Consider the following 23,031-nt stretch of genomic DNA (forward strand, 5'->3'; position numbering starts at 1 on the left):
AGAAAAGGACAGCAGGTCTCTGTCCTCACAAACAAGGCTGGGGGCCTCATCTTGGACCCAGGTGACCTTTGGAAAGCACAGGCATGTGCTCAGAAGCCCCATGCCTCTAGATTAGCTCTGTCTTGGAGTGATTGCATTTAGTTCCTCTCGGTTCCTTGTCAAAGCAAGTTCCAGTGGGCTTCCCTAGTGTAAACTGAGCAAAGATCCCTAAGGAGAGCCCTGTCTGGAAACAGCAATAAAGCCTTGGCAGCAGCATCTTTTCTCTCTGCTCACCTGGGAGGTGGAGGAGGTATGAATCACATCCTCTCTGCTATTTCTTCTTACTTCCTAGTCATCCTGTAAGTGTCGTGGTTTAATCTCAGTCAGCAACTAAGCACCACGCAGCCGCTCGCTCACTCCCCCCCACCCGGTGGGATGGGGGAGAGAATTGGAAGAGCACAAGTTAGAAAAAGTCGTGGGTTGAGATAAAAACAGTTTAATAATTGAAATAAAATGATAATAATAATATGATAATAATAATAATAATACACAAAGCAAGTGATGCACAGTACAATTGCTCACCACCCGCCGACCGATGCCCAGCCAGTCCCCAAGCAGCGGCCCCCCCCGGCCAGCTTTCCCCAGTTGATGTACTGAGCATGACGTCACATGGTATGGAATGTCCCTTTGGCCAGTTTGGGTCAGCTGTCCTGGCTGTGCCCCCTCCCAGCTTCTGGTGCACCTCCAGCCTTCTCAGTCAGTAGAGCATGGAAAACTAAAAAGTCCTTGGCTAGTGTAAGCATTACCTAGCAACAACTAAAACATCGGTGCGTTATCAACTTTGTTCTCATCCTAAATCCAAAACACTGTACCAGCTACTAGGAAGGAAATTAACTCTATCCCTGCCGAAACCAGGACAATATGTTACCTTGTTTCCCTCCTGTCCCTGCTCTGGTCATTCAAGAGTGAGATGCGCTGGAGTGGCAGAGGGGCTGTGAATGGTTTTGGTTTGTATCCCAAACCTTTGTTAAGGAGCATCTCCCATTTCTGAGTGGCTTTTTGTTGTATATGAATGGGGATTTAGCGGCCTAATTCCGTGGCCATTTTAGGAGGAAAGACAAAAGGCCAAGTAGCCTTAGGCCATAGTTACTATGTAGTGCCTTGCACTGGGGCTAAATTCGATCCTACATAGAAGCTTTACTTACAATAATTTTGCGTACAACAATTTTATGACACAGTGAGAAGGAAAATGCACTCTCCCAGACTCGTACCTGAATGGGCTCACCTCAGCAGTGTATTTGAATTAAGTGGGTTTATTCCTAAAGCAGAAATTACGTGCACTTTTTTGATCGAAGCCAGGGAGACCCACTTTCAAACACTCCTGTATACTGGCAGGGCTACAATCTTAATCTCTGTTTGTGCCTCTCCCTAGAGGTGCTGGCAGTCTCCCCTGCCCAGGAGTTCAGGGCTGGAACTGGAGGAGGGCTGCTTAGCTCTGGACTGTGGTGCATTAACAAAAGTATGCAGAACTGCGAGGGGAGGTTTGTACAGAGTCTATTCACCCTGCTTGCCCAACCAGTAAACCTTTCTTTTCGTAAGCATTAAGCCCACTCACAAATTTAAGAAATACTCGCATCAAAGACAATAGACATATGGAGAAGGTTAAGTGGGCTAGGCAAACTGGAGCCATTGTTGGCTCCAGAACACATTTGGAAGAGCCAAAAGCAGGGGGGAGGAAAGAAAAACCCAATAAATTGCCTTCACAAAAGGAAGAATGTAAATTCTGCTGTCAGAATTTCCTTGTGTATGGTTATTTCTTGTATTTCCTATTATTGTGTCAGGCTCGGGATGCTTATGTTAGATACTTCTGGTTTTATGTTCTCAGTTGTCCAGCAACAGGGTTGAGAATTGGTTTTCAGAATCGGTGAAGCTGGGGCAGACAACTTCATGCCAGTTGTGTTTGTGTGATTTTCATTCCTTGATAATTTAGAGGTGTTAAAAGTTATCTTGGTGTAACTGTTGTGTTTATGGATCCACCCAAGTTGTCATTATGACTTAAAATGTTTAATTAGCGATGCTTATCCAGCTTTATGGGAATGAAAAGAAAAATCCAGAAAATACAGCTTTCTGAATACAAAGTCAAATTTAAGAGTTATTTGCTGCTTTTATCACCTGATACTTAAAAGACATGGACATCACTGAGAAATTAACTCATTCTCTACTCCTGTGATTTAAATACTATACACAAGTGGGGAAATACTGCTTCCTAAAACTGCCTTAGTCTTTAGATTATCTTAATCAGAGCAGAGAATTGGTTCTGTTTCAACTGTCTGAGAGACCATGGATCTGATTTGGATGAAGTATTAGGAACCACTAATTCTGGTTGGGTTTGCCTGGGGCAATGAGTGTTTGATTCATTATTGTTATCATTGGGGTTTGTTTCTTAATGATTTCATGTTGGGATGGTGTCCAGATACATCAGTGGGCATAATTTCAACATCACTTGTATATGAACTATTACATTTCTACCCTAATTTCGGGCAGCTCTTCCTAGCAGTAACTGAAAGCAATCACCTAAAATCATCTTGCCCGTAATTCTGTTCCTAGGAGTCACACTGTATTCTTCGTACCAGTAGACAGAGATGGGAAAACTAATGAGAACTGTTTGCTGTGGAGGCTGCAGATATTTGAACAGAGAGGCAAAACTAGAGGCAGAAACCTGGAGCAAACCTCACTGAGGTAGCTGTGTACAAACAAACCGACCGAGCACTCGAAAGTGGGAGAAGCAGCAAGCAGGGTCTGCATTTAAAGATGCCTGTGCCATGTAATGGTGATTGGAATGGGTCTAAGTCCCTTTTAGGAGATGTGGCATGGGTTTACAGCTTAAAAACCAAAACAAAACCCAAAACCACAAACATGTGGGACAGCTGTCCCTAAGAGGAGTGCCCCTTCCTATGTGTGTGACTGTTTTGGGTTGATTTGGGTGTTTTTGTTCTTTCCCAATGACAGCCAATTCCAATGTTCCTCACCGTGCACAACGCAGCAGAAGTTATAACCTGTGGGTTCCAGAAGTTTGTGCAGAAAGAGGTAATTGATCTATTAATTGATATATTCAAGGTACCTCCTGTGATATAATTGCCTTATAACAAGACACCTAATGTCTTTTAATACAGGCATTAGTGCCATGTGCTTTTCTAGTCTCGCTGTGATAGCTAGTCATTAATGAGACCCAGAGAGAGCTTTGCTGTTGACAAGTATCTATACTGGTGTTTTCTTTTCCCCTTTAGTTGATGAAACACTGCAAATACGTATCGACAGTTTGATCTGCATTTTTAAGACTGGCTTGGTCCTGCTTGTTTTTTCCTTTTGAAAATTAATATTGCCTCTCTCTCATGCCCCACATAAGAATCTCATTGTCTGAGCTGAGAGGGAAGAGGACTGGGTCCTTAGATGTAACCAGTATAATATATCTAGTATTTGATCTATTGTATGATTATAGATAGATCACATCTCCACATGAAATGCAGGAAAAAAAGTGTATTTTTGGATTTGTTTTGAATGCTTGAGAATCTGTCCCGAGACCTATTAAAGTCAGGAGAGTAATTCCTGCTCCCTTTAGTAAGAGCTAGGTTTGTTTCTCACAAATTGCATTGGGGAGCCTTCTTTTTAGGCTATGAAATGCTTTTCTAGTTGACTAGAGAGCTGCTGTTTGAGGTAACGCTGGGAAATCATTCATCACAAAGTCATTTCTACAGTGGCCCCTGGCTTGCTGTGGAAGGGTTCTTCCATTCATTACCTCTGTTGTGTATACAGAAGACAAATAAATGGCCTGTGTTTGCTACTCCTAACAAACTGAAGAGGTCACTGAGGTTGCGCCGAAGGGACATAGCAGTGTGTACCACGGCATGTCCCTGTGGCATTGTCCTCTGATTAGTGTCCCTGTCAAAGTGTTTCATATTTTCCTTCTAGCTCACATGTTTATGTCTCCTCTCTTGGAAAACAAAAGCACTATGGACAAGGATAATGCAAAGACAGGTCTTGCTGGGAAGGTTCTGGAGAACAGTTTTGGACCGAAGGATTGGGAAACTCTCAGGAGTTTAGACAAAGACTGATTTGGCTGGGGTAGTACCTAATTAATTAAGAATACTCAATATTTGAGTACATACAATACATAGTTTTGGTATAGTTCAAGTTAAATCTGAGGACCAGGTATAAAGTTCATGTCTGGTTTTAAGTTTACCTGCTGGTAAGTAATCTGAAAATATAAATCAAGTTGGAGTAGGCTAATCTGTAGTCCTGGTTCTTTTTTTCAAACTAAATTTGCTAAGCAGTGCTCAAACATAACGGGCTGTTGAGTGTTGCTCACTGGATTTTTAATGTGTTTGGTGCAGTAAGATCGGCTGTCGTCACTTTCCTGTTTTTGGAAGGAGAAAGCACTATTTCACCATTTTTATTTTTAAATTTTAATTTTTGTAATCATACTTTCTTTTTTACAGCAGACCTCTCATCTGAAAGTCTGTAGGTAAGCTTTTAAAACTGCTCAGATTCAGATTCAGACTTGTTTTGGCTCCAGCTTCTGTATTTGCTTCAGATAATGGCACACCAAAACAATGAAGAATGTAAGGCACATTCCCGTGGGCGGTGAGCCTCAATTGCAACATAGGAGTAATTAGATATTTTTAAAATGTATTTTCTTTTTTCTTTTTTTGACAATTGCTTAAATAGATACATTTTTTCCTCCTTACAAAAATAAAAAAGCCAGAAGGCCAGTCTTCCTGAATAACAAAGCAGTGCTTGTAAGTATGTTTTTGGAAAGGAGATAGAAATCGGGTTTGAAGTTCCAGTGGGTAATCTTAAACAGTAAGAGAAAGATAATTAATGTGATAGAAAATAGTTAAAAATGTCTTTCCCAAGAAAGAAAAGGTGAGTGATATCCAGTTCTGCTAGAATCACTCATATTAAGCTATACAACCTACCAAGCCTCGTTGGCCCTAGTTATTTAGGCTTCAAAAAGGAGATAGAAAGGGACAAACAGAAGTCAGCCAGTCATGTATTAAAAGTTTCACTCTTCCCCCCATCCCCTTGAAGAACACATACTTGCTGTCCTCCACATTCTGTAGTCTTGGGGCTGTACTTAGAGTGGATAATGTTGGGTTATTATTTAGTGTACTTGGAGGCACCATCTTCCTGTTGTTTCCGTTACCTGACTTACTGCGGCCTTGTTTTCACCACTGGATTATTATCAAGGATACCAGGTTTTTTATCATCTTTATTCTGTCTTTTCCTATGCCCCTAGAGAGCAGGAAAATAAGCTGCAAAAGCAAACGTTTGTTATTATTAATAGTGACAGTCCACAGAAATTCCACATCAGTGTATTCAGTGTAGCCGGTAGAAACACTGGCTCAGCCACAGGTTAAGAATTTATTTAGTCCAAGTCAGTGGACTAGGGGAGGACTTGTGCTGTCCTTAAGCCATTTCTAGCGTAATACCACTCACTCCCACTTTGTGTTCTGGAGTTACACCATAACTTTTAATGGAGTCACCTCTGCTGGAATTGTTGTAAAAGGCAATTCACCTTAATGAAATAACTTTTTGGTAGCCATTCACAGCCAGAAATGGGTTGATTTTGGCTTTCTGAAGCAGCCTAGGGAAGTGGCAGTGCAGGGAAGAAGCAGCAGATGGCAAGTGAAGAAAATTATTTGCTACCAAAAAACTTGTTTTCATCACTGCTGAGATGTTTTGTGCTGCATCTCTTCTCATACAACTTTGCTGTGTATGAGTTATGAAGAATGCATGATGTAAAACTTAATTTTGGTGGCAGAAATTACTTTTTAAATATGGAATAAAAATTAAACAAATGAAATGTCAGTGTAAAATTGAATGGAATCGCCTATACTTTGCTGAGAGGACATACCCAGGTTATGAGCTTTTGGTCTTGTTTGTTTTTTTCCTCTTTTCCACAGTGTGCTGTTCCTCCTGGTAGCAGCAGTGTGCCTTCCTTTCTGTGACACACAGGTGAGCTCTGCTTTGTAAAGCAGCTGTAGTTAGACCTTGATGTTTGACATCTTGTTAGCATATGAGGGTTGCAGCTTTTACTTGTAAGCTAGGGTGGGATTCCTGTGAAGGAATTGTAAATGTTGCCTATTGCTGTGTTGTAGTCTTGCTGGTTTTAATGCGTTTGCATCATGGTAAAACCTCTGAGCCAGTGCAGACATGCAGCTCTTTGGTGAAGCTGGTGGCTGGGGAAACCATAGTTTAACTTGATATAGGGCTTAGAGCAAATCACTTAGGTTTGAATTAATTGCATGTACTTTCAGGAGGTTCCTAAATTAGCTTTGTAATCACTCTACACGCTTTCTGTAGCTACTGGAGAAAGAAAGTGCCTCCAGAGAGTAGCTCAGTCCAGCAAAGATCTATTCCTTGGAGGTGCTTTTCTCTTTTGGAGACTTAGGAAGGCTGCTTCCTTGTTTTTAGATACTTTAGTTAATGTCTGAAGCCAGGTGGGATGAATCTAGGAACTTGTCTGGATGCACCTGATCGAATGTAACCATCAGAAGCGTTGCACCTGTGCTAGCTCCCTTCATAGTCCATGGTGCAGAGCAGGAAATTCTGGCGTATAATTCATCTCCCCTGAGAGCATACATCTAAAATGTGCCAGGTGAATTCCTCTCAAAAATGTTTATTTTTCCCCGTCGAAGAGAGCCTACCTTGCTCAGAGGCAGATGTCTGTTTAAAGAACTCTCTTGAATACTCTGTGGTTAGTGAGAGGCTTGGGGAGAGAGACTGCTTAGCTGCTGCAGGGGCTGAGAGGGGAAAGGAGACAAGACAAAAACCTTAGTGATGTTCCTCTGATCCTCTTGCCCCTCCCTGACTGCCAATACAAGACTAAACAGACTGGGGCCCATATTCTCAGATGGTTTAAAATGATGTACATATCTGAAAGAAATAGAGCTATCCTTGCTAAGACTCCTGAGAGCCTGGGTAACTGGCATATGCCAGGTCTCTAAGCGGGACAGGAAAAGCTTTAGTCTTCCTAGTCTTCTCTTTCCTCGTAGCATAGCTCCCGCTCGCTGTACTTGCTTTGTGAAGCTCACTGCAGGGAACTAGCAATACGTATGTTTACGTGAATGTGCATTTATTTATGCAGATGTTCTTTATTGCAGTTTGATCCAAACGGTTATTTATGGGCTCTAATTCACTTGATCTGTGTTGGTAAGTCATTTTCTTTTGGAAAAAGAATTAAGAAAAGTAAATGTGTTGGAGAAGCAAATCAGCTTTATTATGAAGTTACTGATATTTAAGGCTCTTGATGTAAGAAACACTTGGAAAGAACGAAGTAGCTCAGTAAAGATAAGAAAATGCATTCCTTTTATACCTTCTACGTTGGAAACAACAACAGAATAAACTAGATGTTGTAGTCAGTTAACAGTGGATGAGAAAACGTACGTACGATTTTAATCAGCACTAAGCTTTTCTGGGAGTTTTTGATGGTTGCCTACTAAGAGACACTTCTTCCTGAGGGGAGAAGAAACGTGAAGAAAACCAACCAATAGCTTGTAGTTGGACCTTTATTGCACACACTGATTTTATTTAAAAACTGACAAAAATATTCTAAAATATCATGGAATATGCTCCCAGAGGAAGGGTGTTGAAATGTTGGGGGGTTTTATGCAATCATACGCATTTTTAAAAAAACTTAACAATGAGTTGCATAACCTGTCAGGTTTTCTTTTGTCTTTTTCAGACTAAACATTGATTCTGATAAATAATAATTCTTCCCTGAAAAGCTAGAAACAGTCAGACCCAGAAAATCTGAAGAAAACAAGAGTAGTAATTTTTAACTAGGAGATTTGTGTCTTTTGGAGCTTTAGGCTGTATAATAAGGGTCTTGTATTTGGTTCTTAGCTGTCCTATAGACTTAGCGAGTGACTCATTCATATGTTAAGTCTTGTCTGCACATTAGGGATGATTCCTTCTTTATTTTGTCTATTCATACTGTAAAATTTTCAGGGCAGAGGTTATGTGTTTATATGTATTTGTGTCTAGGGAGGTCTAGAGATCCCACTGGAAAATGTTGTTGACATACAAATATGAAATAATATAATTTTTTTTTCCTTTAGGAAATGTTATATGGTAAACATTTGCTCATTTAGATAGAACAAAAAGCTAAGGATTTTTCACTTCAAATACTTGTTTGCTGTAACGAGTGATGTTACTGCTTTCTCAAAGCCGAGAGTTCTCATTTGTAAAGCACTGCTAGGCCACAGAGGTGGAAAGCTGCTTAGAGAGTCTTCAGGAGACCTCTTCTTTGTGCTTCAAAGGTGTAGGAAGTGCCAACGTGATGTTTATGCTCAAAATATAGCTTCTTTCCATTTCTCTTGGTTTTGAGAGAAAGTTGTTGATAGGACTGTTGGGGTATTTTTGTGTAATTAGATTTCCTATCAACTAACATGGAATAAAGATGCTACAAGAAAGGGTAAACAGATGAACTAATTTATCACACAGTTAATCAAGACAGAGCATTAGAGAAAGGATATGTGTTCTACCCTTCAGCTTGGTTAATGGAGGCAGAATTGAGGACATCTATTACATAGTGTTCTACTGGATTTGCTTTTCATGTTCTGGTTTTCTTTGTGCATAAAAAAAAAACAACCCAGAAAACCTTGAAGAAAGGGTCTGAAAAAATAGAGCTTGAAGCTGTATTGTTCCTTCCTTGAGTGCTTAAAGCTTTTTCCAGAATAGAAATGGGAGCTAACCAAGAGGTGGGTAGGTCAAGAATGTAAAGAAGCTGGAGACCCTAGAGCTGAGAGAACTCTAAACATGAAAGATGGCTCAGAGCCAACAGCTGTAGGGGTCTACATAGATGAACACATCATAGAAGTTACCCCAAAAATGGGGTGGGCTGAAGAATCCATTCTATGACGCTTTTCTGTATGTATTTACACACACTCCTTTGTAGTTGCCATGAGCTAGGCGTTGTCTCTTCTTCAGAAGGACTAGCAGAAACACATAGCATGACCGTACTCTGAGCTGATAACGCTTTGAAAACCATTAATTTGAAGCGATAGGTTCATTTTACTCATGGTTTAGGCATCCTTTGTGCCGTGTTGCTAAACTGTAATTCAGAGGGGTTCCATGTCTGCTGGTACCAGGGCCAAACAAGCTGTTGTTTGTCAGAATGATTGCAAGTTATGGCAATTACGCATGTCATTTCAATTACAGGGGCTTACAAAGTGTTTCACAAGTTATGGAAACCTAGCTCTTTAAGGTAATGTGTTTTCATATTCTTTTAAAAAGAAAGAGATTGCTATCAAAGAGGGTTAGACTATGTAGCAGTCAGGTAAACCGTAGGGATCTCTGCGTTATCAGTGTGAGCTGGGCCACTCCTGGTCAATCATTAATGACTTCTCTTGCAAGAGGAGTCTTATTTATTGTTGTTAACAATAGCATGTGGTTATTGATAGTTATACTGCTAACTTGAACACTGAATTGGTTTTGAACAGTGTATTATCAAAGGATGATGACTCAGTCCTGGAAAAAGAACCCCTAATATTGACACAGGCATTAAGAGGAAGTGTTAGTTTGTGTTAGCCTTGAAAGCTGCACGGTTTGAATCTGTCAGTATCTCCCTTTGCGACACAGTCTCAAAAGCGTTTAGCAGCTGGTGACTTGCCACAGGACTGGAATGGCTGAGTACCTTAAAAACCTTGAAACCTTGCACTAATCCCATGTGCATGTTAGAACTTCAGCCAGACAATAGTTGTTTTGAAAGCAGGTGGCGTTACATGTTCAATGTAATACAGTGTCTGTGATCTGCAGCTGTCTGTGTGGATGGGGATGGATATGTTGCCACTGCATATTATGTATATGTACGTACTACATGTGTGTGTAGGATATGGATAAGCTCATTTCTTTCAAAACCATTTTCCATCTCTGTTTAAAGAGTCTAAATTTTAGTCAGTCTCACTTTATCTTCACTTTAAATGAGACTCCCACTGACATAGTAACAACAGAATTAATGTGCAAATGATGTGTAAATTAATATGCTGATTATATATTGATAATGTTATAATATTGATAGATTATGGTTATAATGTATATAATTAAAATGTTAGCGTTACCTAATTATAACATTGTGTCATATATTATATAATATTAATATTATGTAATATTATAGTGTTATAATACTACTTAATATACTGATCTCTTATACCAAATGAAATGCATTACTAAAAGAACACCTTTTTTTCTTTCCCTCCTCTCCCAGTGATCTGGACCAACAGTACATCAACTATGTATTCAGGTAAAATGAATAAGCCTTTGATACACCATAGCTGGTTTTATGTGGTATATGTTTTCATTTTCAACCATGGCTTGTTTAGGAAACTCATAGCTACCACTACTTAAATATATTTATTTAACAGGACATTCACTGAAAGAACAGTGCTAAGCTGAACGACTTAGCAGCTGAACTTTTTTGGCTCTGGTTATAGGTGGACATGCCAATATACACCTGGGGAGGTAACGAGGTGTTAATTATGAATTTTTTAATCACCATGTGCACAAGTGATCTATCATTTCCAGAAATAATATTTACAGAGTAACTCCCTGGCAATACCCCACTTCAGAAAATAAAACTTGTACAAAATTGCCAGAAGGGGATGTAGTGGTTACAAAAGCATGATGTGCAAAGAACATGAGCAGTAACTGATTGTTCAGAGTGCTGTTAGTGGGATTGAGTAATTCAGACTTTCTTGTTTTTCTGATTTGGAGATATAAAAGTGGCTTGTTATTTTGTAGTTAGTGAAAGAGCCTGAGTCACTGACCAGACTCCCCTGCATTTTTTTTATTTAAAAAAAAAAAAAAAAAGTCAGTCCTTTCCTCAAAGAGCCATATAAGCCAGAACATTCGGTGTGCATGGCTCCCATTAGATTTTTGTGAGGCTTGATTTGAAGTAAGGCATATAGAGACTTCACTAGATTCTCCTCCATCCATAATCACATCTTGTATATGTTGACCTCTTTTCTTGGAATGGTAGCTAAAGTTGTATGGGAACACTATGGAGTACGGATACTAAGTTCTAAGAAAGGATGGTCAAAAGGAATGAAAGAGAGAGCAGAAGTTAGGAATAAGCATAACAAAAGTGAAGCTGTGCTTGTCCATTTGATTAGGTGGATGTGTGCTCTTCTCTGACTACATTAAAGATCCTTGATAGGAACACATCAGGGACACCAGTGGAGGACAGTTACTTCACTTCAGTTCCCATTTATCTTGTGAGCATCAACAACATGATAATACTGTGTATCTCTTTCTATCTTAGTTCAATCAAATCTCCTATTTTCATAGATAAGTAATGCAGGCCTTTGATTTTGTGTTTGTATGATTCCAGTGTCTATTCACCAGGGTCCCATGTGTTGACAATATCTGAATATCAGTTTGCTTGAAGTAGGCTCTTGTTTAAGTCAGTTGTTGTTTTCCATCTACTATGAAGTGCAAAGCAAATCAGTTTTACTCAAAGAAGGTAGCTGTGTTTATTGAAAGTGTTTTGAAGAATTAGTCATGGAACTTGTAAATATGCTGCTGCGTGCAGAAATAACTCATCAAGTCTTGAATGAGCTGTAGCTATTTGTCTGTGTTGAAGAGAGAATCATGAAACAAGCAGTAAAATAAATTGATTTTTCATTTGGCACCTGCCTGACTATGGCTCTCAGTTGTCATTTTAGTTGAAAACTGCATCTGGGCCAGAACCTTTAAATTCAGATTTTGGCTGAAGGTCTTAATTTTGCAGCTTTGATTGAAAAGTCAGGGCTGGGTTCCTGCTGTGTTAGTTGATGGTATCCTTTGAAGTCTGTGAAGTTGTCTCCACCAGAGAGCAGGAGTTCCACATTACATGGAAAGTACGATTATTGATTTAGAGGCTTTTGAAAGGGAGAAACTTCTCATTAAGGAACTGTGGGGTGCAGTGGTATGTATTTTAAAAATGTTATTTTTAAAAACAAGACAAAAAAACCAACAATGGAATTGTGCAAATTGGAAGATGGCTTTTTTTAGCATCTGCTTAAAAGTAAAAATGGGTTATCAAAGCTTGCAAAGATTTTCACCATTAAGGGGCTTAAAGGTCAGTGTAGCTTGCGAGATGATTGTGCAGAGCAATTGCTGGAAAACAGGTGGCTTAGAGGAGGTAGAAGACTGGATGCTTATTTGTTTGGCTTGGGTCTGGATATCTATATGTCTATGTATCTACGTATGTATGTGTGTATATATATTTCTATGTGTTAGAGAAGCTCGCAATCCATAGCATTTGGACCTCATCTTGTCTAGGGAAAACAAACAGTACCATGGGCAGTGGGATAAGTAACACCTGATTTCTTTTAGAGTTTTGTTTTGTTATAATAACGGATGCTGTTAGAAAGGGTGTGAAATTTGGCGGAAGCTCTCTCCTTGTTTGTGACCTCCATGGTGTGCCACTGCCGTGAAAGTCCTCCAGCATCTAATGGGGCTGAAATCTTTCTGCTACAGAAGGCACTGGCAGGGTTTGTCTCTTTGTGAGACCTCTGCACATGTAGTTATCTTGGAGATGACTGCCACTTCCCAAATTTGGATGAAGCTGGTCAGCGTGTTTGAGAGCTATGTAGAGCTATGTATGTGTGAGTACACACAGCTTTATTGCACAAGCTTAATTTCTGTAGAAAACAGTCAAAAGTATTTTTAAATCACATTGAGTAGAGGGCATTTTACTGTGAACGCTCTCTGAATGAGTGCTAACTCCTCACGGGCAGTCCTGGGTCAGAATTACTGTAAACGTGTGCTTATCTCTGTCAGAGGGTGCCCAGCACTAAATTTTGTGATTTAGCAGGCGTTAAGGTATATGCTACTTCCTCTGCTCAGGGCTTCTCGAGGACTGTTTCGGCCATGACAGGATCCCAGTTCCACCTCCAGAACAGGACAGTCTAATATGTACCGGTGGTCTTGTCTGTACAAGCATGATTCTATGATTCTGTGATTTATGAAGGAACTTGCTAGTGTGGTATCAGTGCAACTTTTTCCTCTTAGCACTATTATCAATAGGCCTTTATAGCTCCTTATTTCTAACCTAGATCAGGCAGCTGACATGCGGCTGTGCAGGGAAAAGAAAGCAGCTGTGTGGGCACAGCTAGATAGTATTTAGAATTGTAGAATCATTTAGGTTGGAAAAGACCCTTAAGATTGAGTCCAACCATAAACCTAACACTGCCAAGTCCACCACTCAACCATGTCCCTAAGCACCACATCTATACATCTTTTAAATACCTTCAGGGATGGTGACTCAACCACTTCCCTGGACAGCTTGTTGCTGTGCTTGATAACCCTTTTGGTGAAGAAATTTTTCCTAATATATAGGAAAATATATAGGTTTGTTACGATAAGAGGCAGTTCAAAGCATTTCTGTTCGGTACAAAAGCACAGTTGTACTCTGAGTGTAGAGACTGCCTGGATAGAGCAGATTAAGAGTTCTGCTCCAAGCTACCGGATGTTAGAATGTACCAATATGTTAGATTAAAAAAATACTTATTTAGATTAAAAAGAAACATTAACCGTATTGGCTCTTGTTGGACACTTCCAGAGGTGCAACTGAAATTAAAAAAGTCTCCTAACATATGCTGTCCCTACATGCCATGCACTGTTTCTTGTTTTAAAACCTGGAACAGTTTGGGAGGGGAGAACGTCTTAAGCAAACGTACATGAACGGGAACTTTCCAGAACCAAACAGATCTGAGGAAATATTTGCTGATGTTGAAAATGTGGCGTTCTTCTCACTTCATCACTTACAGCATGATTATTCAATGGCTTTTAAAAAAGGAGCCAGACCAGGAACAAGTGTAGGAGGGAAAGCAGAGCTGTGCTATGCGGAGAAGGGAGCGGTGATGTTGCTTCTCAGTGCCCAACCCCGTCCTGTTCTTCCATCTCCCTTGTGTTTTAAGCATGTGGGGCAGGGAGGGGGAGGAAGAGAAGAGGGGAAATGTACTTCCAAGAACCTCCCTCTAATTCTCCAGTCTTGTTCCCACCACTGTTTTTTTACTGCAGTATTGTATTTCCCTGCACTCTGACTTCTGTGTTAGTGTTCTACTTCCTAGTTGTTTTTCCATCTTGCATTTTCTTTTATTCCTTTCCAGTCCCCCACCTTTTATCAAGGAGGGAGCCAGATTTCTGCCCCCCCAGTTAGCTGGCAAGGGGTAGCGTGAGGGGGACGGGTAGTAATGTCTACCTGGCATGTTGAGGGATACATAATGTGTCTTAGAAGTGGGTCACGGCTCATTTTGGGCTTTCTCCTATGCTGAGGCAGGTAGATACGTTACTTCTTGTGGAGAACCTGGAAGAAAATTTCAGTACCTCCTAGTATCTGTCACTGGCTGATAATTGTTCACAAAGGCATGCCAGATAGCCTAGCAGTCACTGGTGAGGAGAGAACAAAGACTTATAGCAGTAGAGTTTCAAATGGTGAATAAATGGCACTGACAAAGGTGTGAGGTAAAGGCTCTACTCTATGCAGCTAAACTACATCTGGCTTCTGGAAGAGCTGCTAATCTGTCACTTTTGTGAATTAGAAAAGCTGCAGTAGATTTTCTGCAATAGGGAAGGGCAGCTTTGCACGCATAAATTGCTGTTCTTGCTGACAAAACCTCTTTTTAGCCAGAAAGAAAACCACGGGTGACCCAGCCCTCAGTATTGAATACAGGGGAAAAAGAGAGGAGCAGAGAAATCCAGCACGGGGATTTTGTTTTTGCTGCAGCCTGATGTCCAGGCTGTCCTGCTGGAAACCTCTGAATCCCTAATCTGGTTTTACAAAATCATGGTGTCTTTTCTACTGATGTTCTCTTCAGAGCAGAGTTACAGTACAGCTTTAGTGCCATCTAACCCATTTGCCTTAACCTGCCCCACGCTTCACAAAGAAGGTTTTGTTTTTCTCCAATGTTTTCTTTGGATTGAGGCCTGGGATGTCTGGTAGGGTTATCAATTCGTCTTGGTTGCAGAAGGAAGTTTCTCTCTGAGCATTTCCCAATCTCACTGGTTTTTTGTTTAAAAATTAATAACGCAAAAAGCAAAAGTGGAGAAACACGGCTTAGTCATAATTCTCATCACTGTTGATACAGTTTCACTTGCCCTGCCAGTCTCCTGTTTTCTCTGTTATTCAGTCAAAAGCAATAGGCCTTTGCTTCCTTTTCTCTCTTTACCAGGAAACTGAGGAATTGGGCCTGTTTATTGTGAATTCCTCTTGGTGTCCCATGCGGGGAGAGCGCGCGTGTGTGGGGAGGAGGGGCAGGGGGGAATTACCTACCGTAAGTGATCTGCTTTGCCTTGTTTAATATCTTTGTGACAACCACATGTATAAATGTTGACAAAGTGAACATACTGTACCAGCTGATGCCTTTCAAAGACATTGTATAAAACGTTAAGCCTAAAATACCCGCCTGCCTGTCACTCATGAACTGTTTCCTCCTTCAGCCCATTGTCTTCCACAGCTGATTTCAGTGACAGACTTCCCCCTGAGGCTTCCTTGGCCACGGGATTTCCATGCTCTTTGCAGTTCCTTTTGCTACCAGTGTCTGTGAATGACGCTGGGATTCACCAAAGCATGCCGAGGGCAGGCCACCAAGTGCAGTAGCCTGATCATGTAGAGAACTGGGACCAGCTGAGAGCGAGCAGGCTTGGAAACGGTAGCTGTGTTAGCACTGGAAAAGGGAGTTGGCCTGGCGTAAGCAGGACGCTGATGATACTGTACTGCTGCAGGTACTGGAGGTAGCTCATTTACAATGACTTCAGTTTTCTAGCCATAACCTTGTGTGTTGGGAACCACTTCCAGCACTTTCTCTGCCTTAACCTTTCATTGTGCAGGCTTCCATTCCTCCACTGGCTGCGTTGGCACTTTACTGCCATTACCGGTCCTAGTGAACTGTAAGAATCACTGGTAATTAGCCGGGGGAAATGGCCTACCTTTAGCATTCATAACATTAATGAATGTCTTTTTACCTTTGTGAGTGCAGTGCTTGCTGCTTATCAAGAAGCAACCTGTCCAGATACTCTTTTCTCCTTCTCCCTCTTGTCCTTTGTGTTTGTCATAGGCGTATGTTGTCGGTAATTAGAGGAAGCTGTAGCTCTGCTTTGGAGACATGCATGCTTCTCCCATCTTACAGTGCCCCAGAACATGTTTCTGTAGCCTTCTAACCTTGGAAACAACATGGAATGAAAAAATTTGGAAAAAAAATCAGAAATTTACCGGAAGAATCAGTAGCACTGAAAAAGGCTCTGTACAGCCTATACTGCAAACTCAGAGGATGAAGTCTCTGTAGGACCTCAGAAATCTTAAGTGATACTCCAGGTAAAGAACTGGTCACAGCCGATTTTCTTGTTCACTTGTATCTTTCTGAAAAGTGTGCATCATTTGGGCTGGTACTTGGTTTTATTTTCATGCGGTTTTTTTAAACTTGTTTAATTGCAGCATTTGTCCTTTCTCTAACTGACATTTTGGGTATGAATGTGCAGTGCATGCACAATCACATGCATAAGACTCTATATTTGACTGTTATATGCAATATATGCACATCCCTATAAAGCGCACACAGCTGAAATTAATCCTCGGACAGAGAGACACTCAAGTCTAGACACAAGTACAGTTCTCTATAGATTCTGTCTCAGTGGTGTCACCAGCTGGTGGAACAGCAGGTCTGTTGAAAAGGACTTGGGGGTAACAGTGAATGCTGAGATCTATATGAGGCAGCAGTGCATGCTCATGGCAAATTAAGGCAAACCATGTATTGGGCTACATTAGAAGGAGCATGGCCGTCAGATCGAGAGAAGTTATTATGAGCATTGCTGAGGCTGCAGCTGGAATACTCAGTTTTGGGCCTCCCAGTTCAAGAAAGATACTGAGAAATTGAAGATCGAGCAGAGAGCTACTGACATTGTTAGGGACTTAGAACACATGGCCTACTGCAAGGAGAGTTTGAAGGAGCTAGTCTTGTTGAGACTGGCAAAGTGGAGACCAAGGTGCAACCTAACAACTGCCTACACCTTCTTGAAAGGGAGTTGCAAAGATGACAGAGCCAAACTCTTCTAAGGAGTGGCAGATGGTATAACATGGAGCAACAACCATAAATTGCAGCTTTGGTGGTTTAAAGATGGGACATCAGGAAAAAATTCTTCACTAGGAGGGTAGGATGGCCCTGGGACAAGTTACCCAGAGAGGTGTGGAATCTCCATGCTGGGAGGTTTTTGGGACCTGGCTTTTTGAGACAGAGCCACAGAGGACATGATCAAATATTGGTGATAGTCCTGCTTCAGGTGAGAGGTTGTATTAGGTGACCCTGGAGATTTCTTCCCAACCAACTTTTTTTTTTTAAATTGATACTTATGCCTCAGTTATTCTACTTAACTGCAATAAGTTTCACCATGAAAAAACAAACACAAAGCTGTCAATTTATAAAGTTCAGGCCATGTCATAAATTCTGTAGTATACAATTAATCTTTTTTTATTTTTTAGTGTGGTGCTGTTGGCCTCTGCATCCCATCCAGCAGGTAAAGTGGATTGAGTTGTGCCTTTTTTAGGTTTCCATATTGCCTTTCCTTTCTGTGCATGTTTTTAGAGGCCAAACCCTGTAGGATTTTAGCCCTGGAATTCAACAGGAATGCAACCAATAATATGATATCCTGTAGGAAGAGGAGAGGAGGGTATATAACACTGTGTAATTTGCATGATATTTACGAATACCTTTCTTAGCTGCCTTTTGCAAAGAAGCAGCATGGGACAGGCAACAAAGAACAGCTTTTGAGGTGGTGCGTGGTAAGGAACAAGGATTCCCTAGGTGAATATGTCCTCTTCAGAGCAGTGTCCCAGCAGTCCATATAGAACCGAGTTTCCTTCTCTGCATTGCCCTCAATGCTATGCAGCGATTTCGTTTTGTTGCTTTCATAAGATGTATCCTATCGCTTGAGCCCATGGCAGGATTTGAAGTAGCAAAAGATCAAAGGCTAAAAATGGAGAAATTAAATCTTTGATGGTGGCTAATATTCCTATCATACTGGTGTTTAAATAGTTAGAAGGATAAAGATGATCGTCTGTCGCTTTCACTAGACATTTGCTCAGTCAGAAAAACAAAGGAAGAAGCATTTAAATAAACATAAATTCCTCCTTTTGCCTGGTGGTGCATATTGTGTATATAGCATTCCCCCACCAGGGTAGACAGACATGTTAAGCAAAATAGTCCTGCATTTCAAAAAGTGAAAGGTGGAGCTTCCTCAGAATCTGTAGAGCCTGAAGGCCGGAGAACTCCTGGGGATTGTTGCTACCAAGAACAATCAGGGCCCAGGTTCCTGGAAATGGAAGTACTCGAGAACTCTGCTTGGATCTGGGAGAACTTTTTTAAACCTCTCAACTTGCTCTGTGTGACAGAGTTCAAATGCCAGAGGGGGAAGCAGCCAACATATGTCTGTGTTTCCTGTTGCTTCAGGAGAAACTATCACGAGCTCTGTAATAAAAGAAGTGGATATGATGCATGTCTATCCACTGGCAACTGTTGCTTAAGCAAGATCTTCTATATACTAGCAAAGAATACTCTTACGTATCGCTTTCCCCTTTTTCAACCAAAGGCAGGAACTGGCTAGAAGCAAGGTCAGAGAGAAATCATTAAACACACTAGAAATGTGGAAAGCATCATGAATGAAAAGTCAGCCAGCTGTAAAGGCTCAAAGGAATGTTAAACTAGTAATGTTCATATAATTGCTGTTCCCCTGCTTGTAACAGTGGGTAATTTTTTTCCCCCTGTGTTCCACTGAGTATATCGCTTTGTCCCTCAGGTGATCTCTTCAGTGCCTTGGACTTTCCATTCCTGTACTTCTACAGGTTTCACAGCAGCTGCTGCGCCAGGTAACCTCTCTGTAACAGGACATGTGAATGTTTTCAAAATAAGAGATCCTGTTGACTTCCAACCTTGACTCTCAGTTAAAAATTTTGGAGCGTGCAAAACCTTAGTTATACTAGTTTCTGCTGGCATAAGCCAGTAAAACTGCAGAGAGTATGTATCTGTGCATATCTGTGGATATGCATTTGAAGGCCTGAGATTCAAATGCGCTGGAAGTATATGTGTTTATTTAAGTGTGTGCATTCTGATCAGGAGAGTTATCAGTCACCAGTAAAATAATTTTTACCTAATGTAGCAAAGCTTTGATAAATAGCATCTCTCAAATGCTTCTCAAGTCGGATTAGCCCTTGTAAAACTTGCTGTTTGCAGTGATTACAAAGTATTAGTCTTCAGCAGTATATGGGTGTACATGGATTTATTTGCCTGTACATCTTGTTATTTGGCAGAATGCTTTTTTTCAGTAAAAGGGAAAAGCTTTAACAAGCGTTCCTTTGTTTTGAGTAGCAAAAGTTCACTGCCCAATAGTATAATTCTCACAGGACAATGTAAGTATGTTTTCTATAGGTCTTAATGATCTCAAAAAAAATTTATTCCTCTTTCCCCTCCAGTCTTTTGCCAAATGGAAGTATTTTCCTTTTAGAGGGGAAAAAATATTTTCTTGCTAACTGATGGCAAAAATATTTCCTGATTGTTAGGGATTTTCTTAATTGTATCTGGATTTTCCATTAAAAGGGGATATTAAAAATGATTGTTAAGTAATTTCCCTATGTACATAGTTTTTTGGTATGAAAGTGGCTTTTTTCAAGGGTGGACTATCCACACTACAAGTAGCTTGCAGTTAGGTATTAATGAATAAGTTGTTCCACAGTAGGTAGGTGAAATCTATTTCTTCTTGAAGGCAAGGTCTAACATCAGGCACTAAAGGATATCTGTCTAGCCCAGATATTCTTCTCTTTCAATTCATTAGAATTTTACCACTGTTGTAGCCTCCATCTTCTGTTTCCATTGCCCCAGCTTCAGTGCATGTATAGTAGGTAGCACTGTACACTACAGCAAGTGGAAAGGAGTAGTTAGGTGGAGAAACAAGCACCTCAGTTGCTTTCCTACATCTCATGATCTAATGTCTTTGTAGACATAAAGGATTTGGAGGAAAACCTATACAATATAAAGTAAGGGTAACTGATGCAGCTAAATCTACTACCTGTGCAGAATGTCTGAAGCATTAGTAGTAAGCTGCAAAGTTCTCCATTTATTTAATGAAATAAATGGGTGTTAATTGTGACATCAATATTTCAGGTATTATAATTAGTTGTTTCACTTTATATCTGAATTACACTAAGCTTCAAATCACTCTGACTAAAAGCCCTTCTCAGCTGGGTAGAAGGTGTGGAACAAACTTAAGCCAGCTGCTGGACTTTCAAAAGTTTGGGCAATGCTGCTTCATTGAACTCACTGATTTCTCAGAGTGGAATGCTCTACTGTTCAGCACTTCATCCTCTGCAACAGGGAGCTGAGTTTGGGCCTATCTTTTATCATCAAAGCAGCATCTGCTTTCTTGGCTCCAGGCACAGCAGATAGTCCTTTGGGGTCTCGTGTTATGGCTCAGTGTAAGAAACCCTAGTACGTCCGACTCCTGGGCAGTTATCTTACCCTACTGTTTGGTGTATCAAAAACACCTGTACTGACATGTGGATGAGATGCCACTTTGCCACATGTACCGAGCAGGGAACAGCGCTTGGCTGAGGTGCTGGAGCCCAGCGTGGCACTTCTGACCTGGGGAGCCACCATCTTCCACCCTTCCTGCTATTGCAGAGAGGCCACCAGCTGGATTGCATCAGTATCCAGAACAGCATATCTTCTTCGAATACTAAGGCACTTTTTGCCTCACCACCTGTGTGCTGTGTTGATCCTATCTCCTTTCCCATGCGGCTTCCCACAGTACTTTGTAATCTCTTATGCCTCTCAACCAGCCACGCAGTAATTTGTGCCTTACATATTTTGAAGTCCTTTTCCATTCCCTGCTTGCTGGTTTACACTATTTCACTGGTTCACAACCAGTGGGTTGTAATTATGTCACAAGTGAAACAAAACCCAGAGCCAAAGCTTATAAGCTCTGTGAGGTCCAGGGACATGTGGAACAGAGTTGCCTTAAGAGTAGTCTTGGCTACCGGAGCACTGGGGACTACTGTCCTATATGACTTGAGAATCAAAATTCACTTAATCATCAGCGGGGAGCCTTGGAGTATTCTGTTCCCAGCACTACTGAGTCATCTGTCTATTTGTTATACAGTAGACATGTATTTGACTTCCTAATTGGAATTTAGACTTCATGAAGTTTAAACAGCTTGAAAGCTTCAGGCAGAAACTTTCCAGTGGTTATTTTTTCAGTTCAAGGCTCTGTGGAGGTTGAAGTGGGTTAGTTGCCAAACATGTGTGGCTCCTGTTGAAATTAGCATTGCCTTTATTCAGAGCCATTTCACTGCCTGAAGTTAATATTTCACCTCATGTTTCCAATAATCTCTACTTTTCTGATTATGCAAGTGCATTAGAGACCAGCCATAAGAGCGTCAGACTTACTTTACTCAGACTCTAGTCGCTGACTGCAAAACCCGAGATGTACTGGACATAATGTAAGCTCTTTGTCCACCAGCTTTCTTTCTCCAAATGGGATTAACACTGCTTGAAGGGTGACTGTTCAGTTCTGCATTAGGAAAACCAAGATGCCTGTAAGAGGTTGCTTAGTTGAAATTAAGAGACTTTATTAACAAGCTTTCCCCATCCCTTGCAGTGGACTGTTGGGATTCTTTCTGATGTTGCACACAGTGAAGCTAAAAAGCAGCACAACCTCAGGGCAATACGCAGCATGGAGTTTCCTTGCAAAGGTAAGACAAAGACTGTCACAGGAACACAATGGATCTGTGCTTCTCCCAGGAGAACTGAGGAATTTCTGCATCTCTCTCGTTTCCCTTGCTATTCCTATTTGACGCTCCTGGGGCCTGTCTGTGCAACCTGCACGTAGAGTTGAGGTGACAAATATCAGGTGCATAATAAGCCAGGATTGTTAGCTGAGATGAAATACTGTATATAGACTGAGTTTAACGGACCTGGGCTGATTATTGCAGCTATGGATTTGGCCTACTGAATCCCAGTAATACAGATCTATACTTTCCAAAGGTGTTTTGGAGAGAGAGAATACTCCTGAGAGTGTGTGCACCAGCTGTTGTTTCCAGTGTGTCTTCCCAGAGCCAAAAGTTAAAACTAGTTCCCTGAAGTTCAGTACCAGAACTCCCACTGCTGCCGTTGCAGGGGAGAGTGGTGGATGTCATTTGCCTTGACATTAACAAGGCTTTTGACAGTATCTCCCACAATGTTCTTGTATCCAAATTAGACTGTTACAGTCTGGATGGGCAGACAATTAGATGGGTAAAAAAATGGTTGGATGATCAGGCTCAGAAGGTAGACGTTAATGATTCCTACTCTAACTGGAGGCTTGTGACAACTGGAGTAGCACAAGGGTCTGTCCTGGGACCCATCCTGTTTAACATCTTTATTGAAGAATCAGAGGTGATAGAGTGCGCTCATGTTTGCAAAGGACACTGAACTGGGAGGACCAGTCAATAACACTGAAGGACAGGGTTGCCTTCCAGAGGGACCTGGACAGGCTGGAGGAATGGGCCAACAGAAATCTTATAAAATTCAGCAAGGACAGATGTGAAGCCCCGCACATGGGAAGGAAGAGCCCCTGGCAATAATACAGGCTGGGGACTGGATGGCTGGGAAGCAGCTCTGCGGAAAAGGACCTGGGGATTTTGGTAGACAGCAAGCTGAACATGAGCCAGCAGTGTGCCCTGGCAGCTAAGGCGGCCAAAAGCATCCCGGGTTGTACTAACCGTAGCACAGGCAGTAAATTCATGGAAGTGATCGTGCCCCTCTACTCGGCACTTGTTAGACCACATCTGGAATAGGGAGCCTTGTTTTAGGCACCTCAATACAAGGAAGACATTGATAAACTGGAGCGAGTTCAGCAGAGGGCCGCCAAGAAAGTCGGGGGCTGGAGCACTTGCCTTGTCAGGAGCAGCTGCTGGACCAGGCTTGTTCAGCCTGGAAGAGAGACAGCTTTGGGAGCATCTAACAAACAGCAGCCGCCCAGTAGCTA

At 41.3% G+C, this 23,031-nt stretch overlaps 1 protein-coding gene across 7 annotated transcripts in view; it reads left to right on the forward strand.

Annotated features, from left to right (window-relative positions):
- SLC35D4 (solute carrier family 35 member D4) overlaps positions 1-23,031 on the forward strand; it is a 58,845-nt gene that overhangs the window by 10,458 nt on the left and 25,356 nt on the right. For 6 of the 7 annotated variants that reach the window (XR_012994620.1, XR_012994621.1, XM_076329839.1 and 3 more), the window contains exons 5-13: positions 2,989-3,066; positions 4,476-4,501; positions 5,943-5,994; positions 7,143-7,191; positions 9,202-9,247; positions 10,247-10,282; positions 17,498-17,532; positions 18,811-18,880; positions 21,664-21,757. Coding sequence is in view for 5 of the 7 variants with exons in the window: in XM_076329839.1 (XP_076185954.1) it covers positions 2,989-3,066; positions 4,476-4,501; positions 5,943-5,994; positions 7,143-7,191; positions 9,202-9,247; positions 10,247-10,282; positions 17,498-17,532; positions 18,811-18,880; positions 21,664-21,757 (486 nt within the window). In the remaining 2 variants the exon portion in view is untranslated. The remainder of the gene's footprint in view (positions 1-2,988; positions 3,067-4,475; positions 4,502-5,942; positions 5,995-7,142; positions 7,192-9,201; positions 9,248-10,246; positions 10,283-17,497; positions 17,533-18,810; positions 18,881-21,663; positions 21,758-23,031) is intronic. The other variant, XM_076329841.1, reaches the window with a different exon arrangement.

This window comes from Aptenodytes patagonicus, chromosome 2 (assembly GCF_965638725.1).
Source record: "Aptenodytes patagonicus chromosome 2, bAptPat1.pri.cur, whole genome shotgun sequence".
Classification (NCBI taxonomy): Eukaryota; Metazoa; Chordata; class Aves; order Sphenisciformes; family Spheniscidae; genus Aptenodytes; species Aptenodytes patagonicus.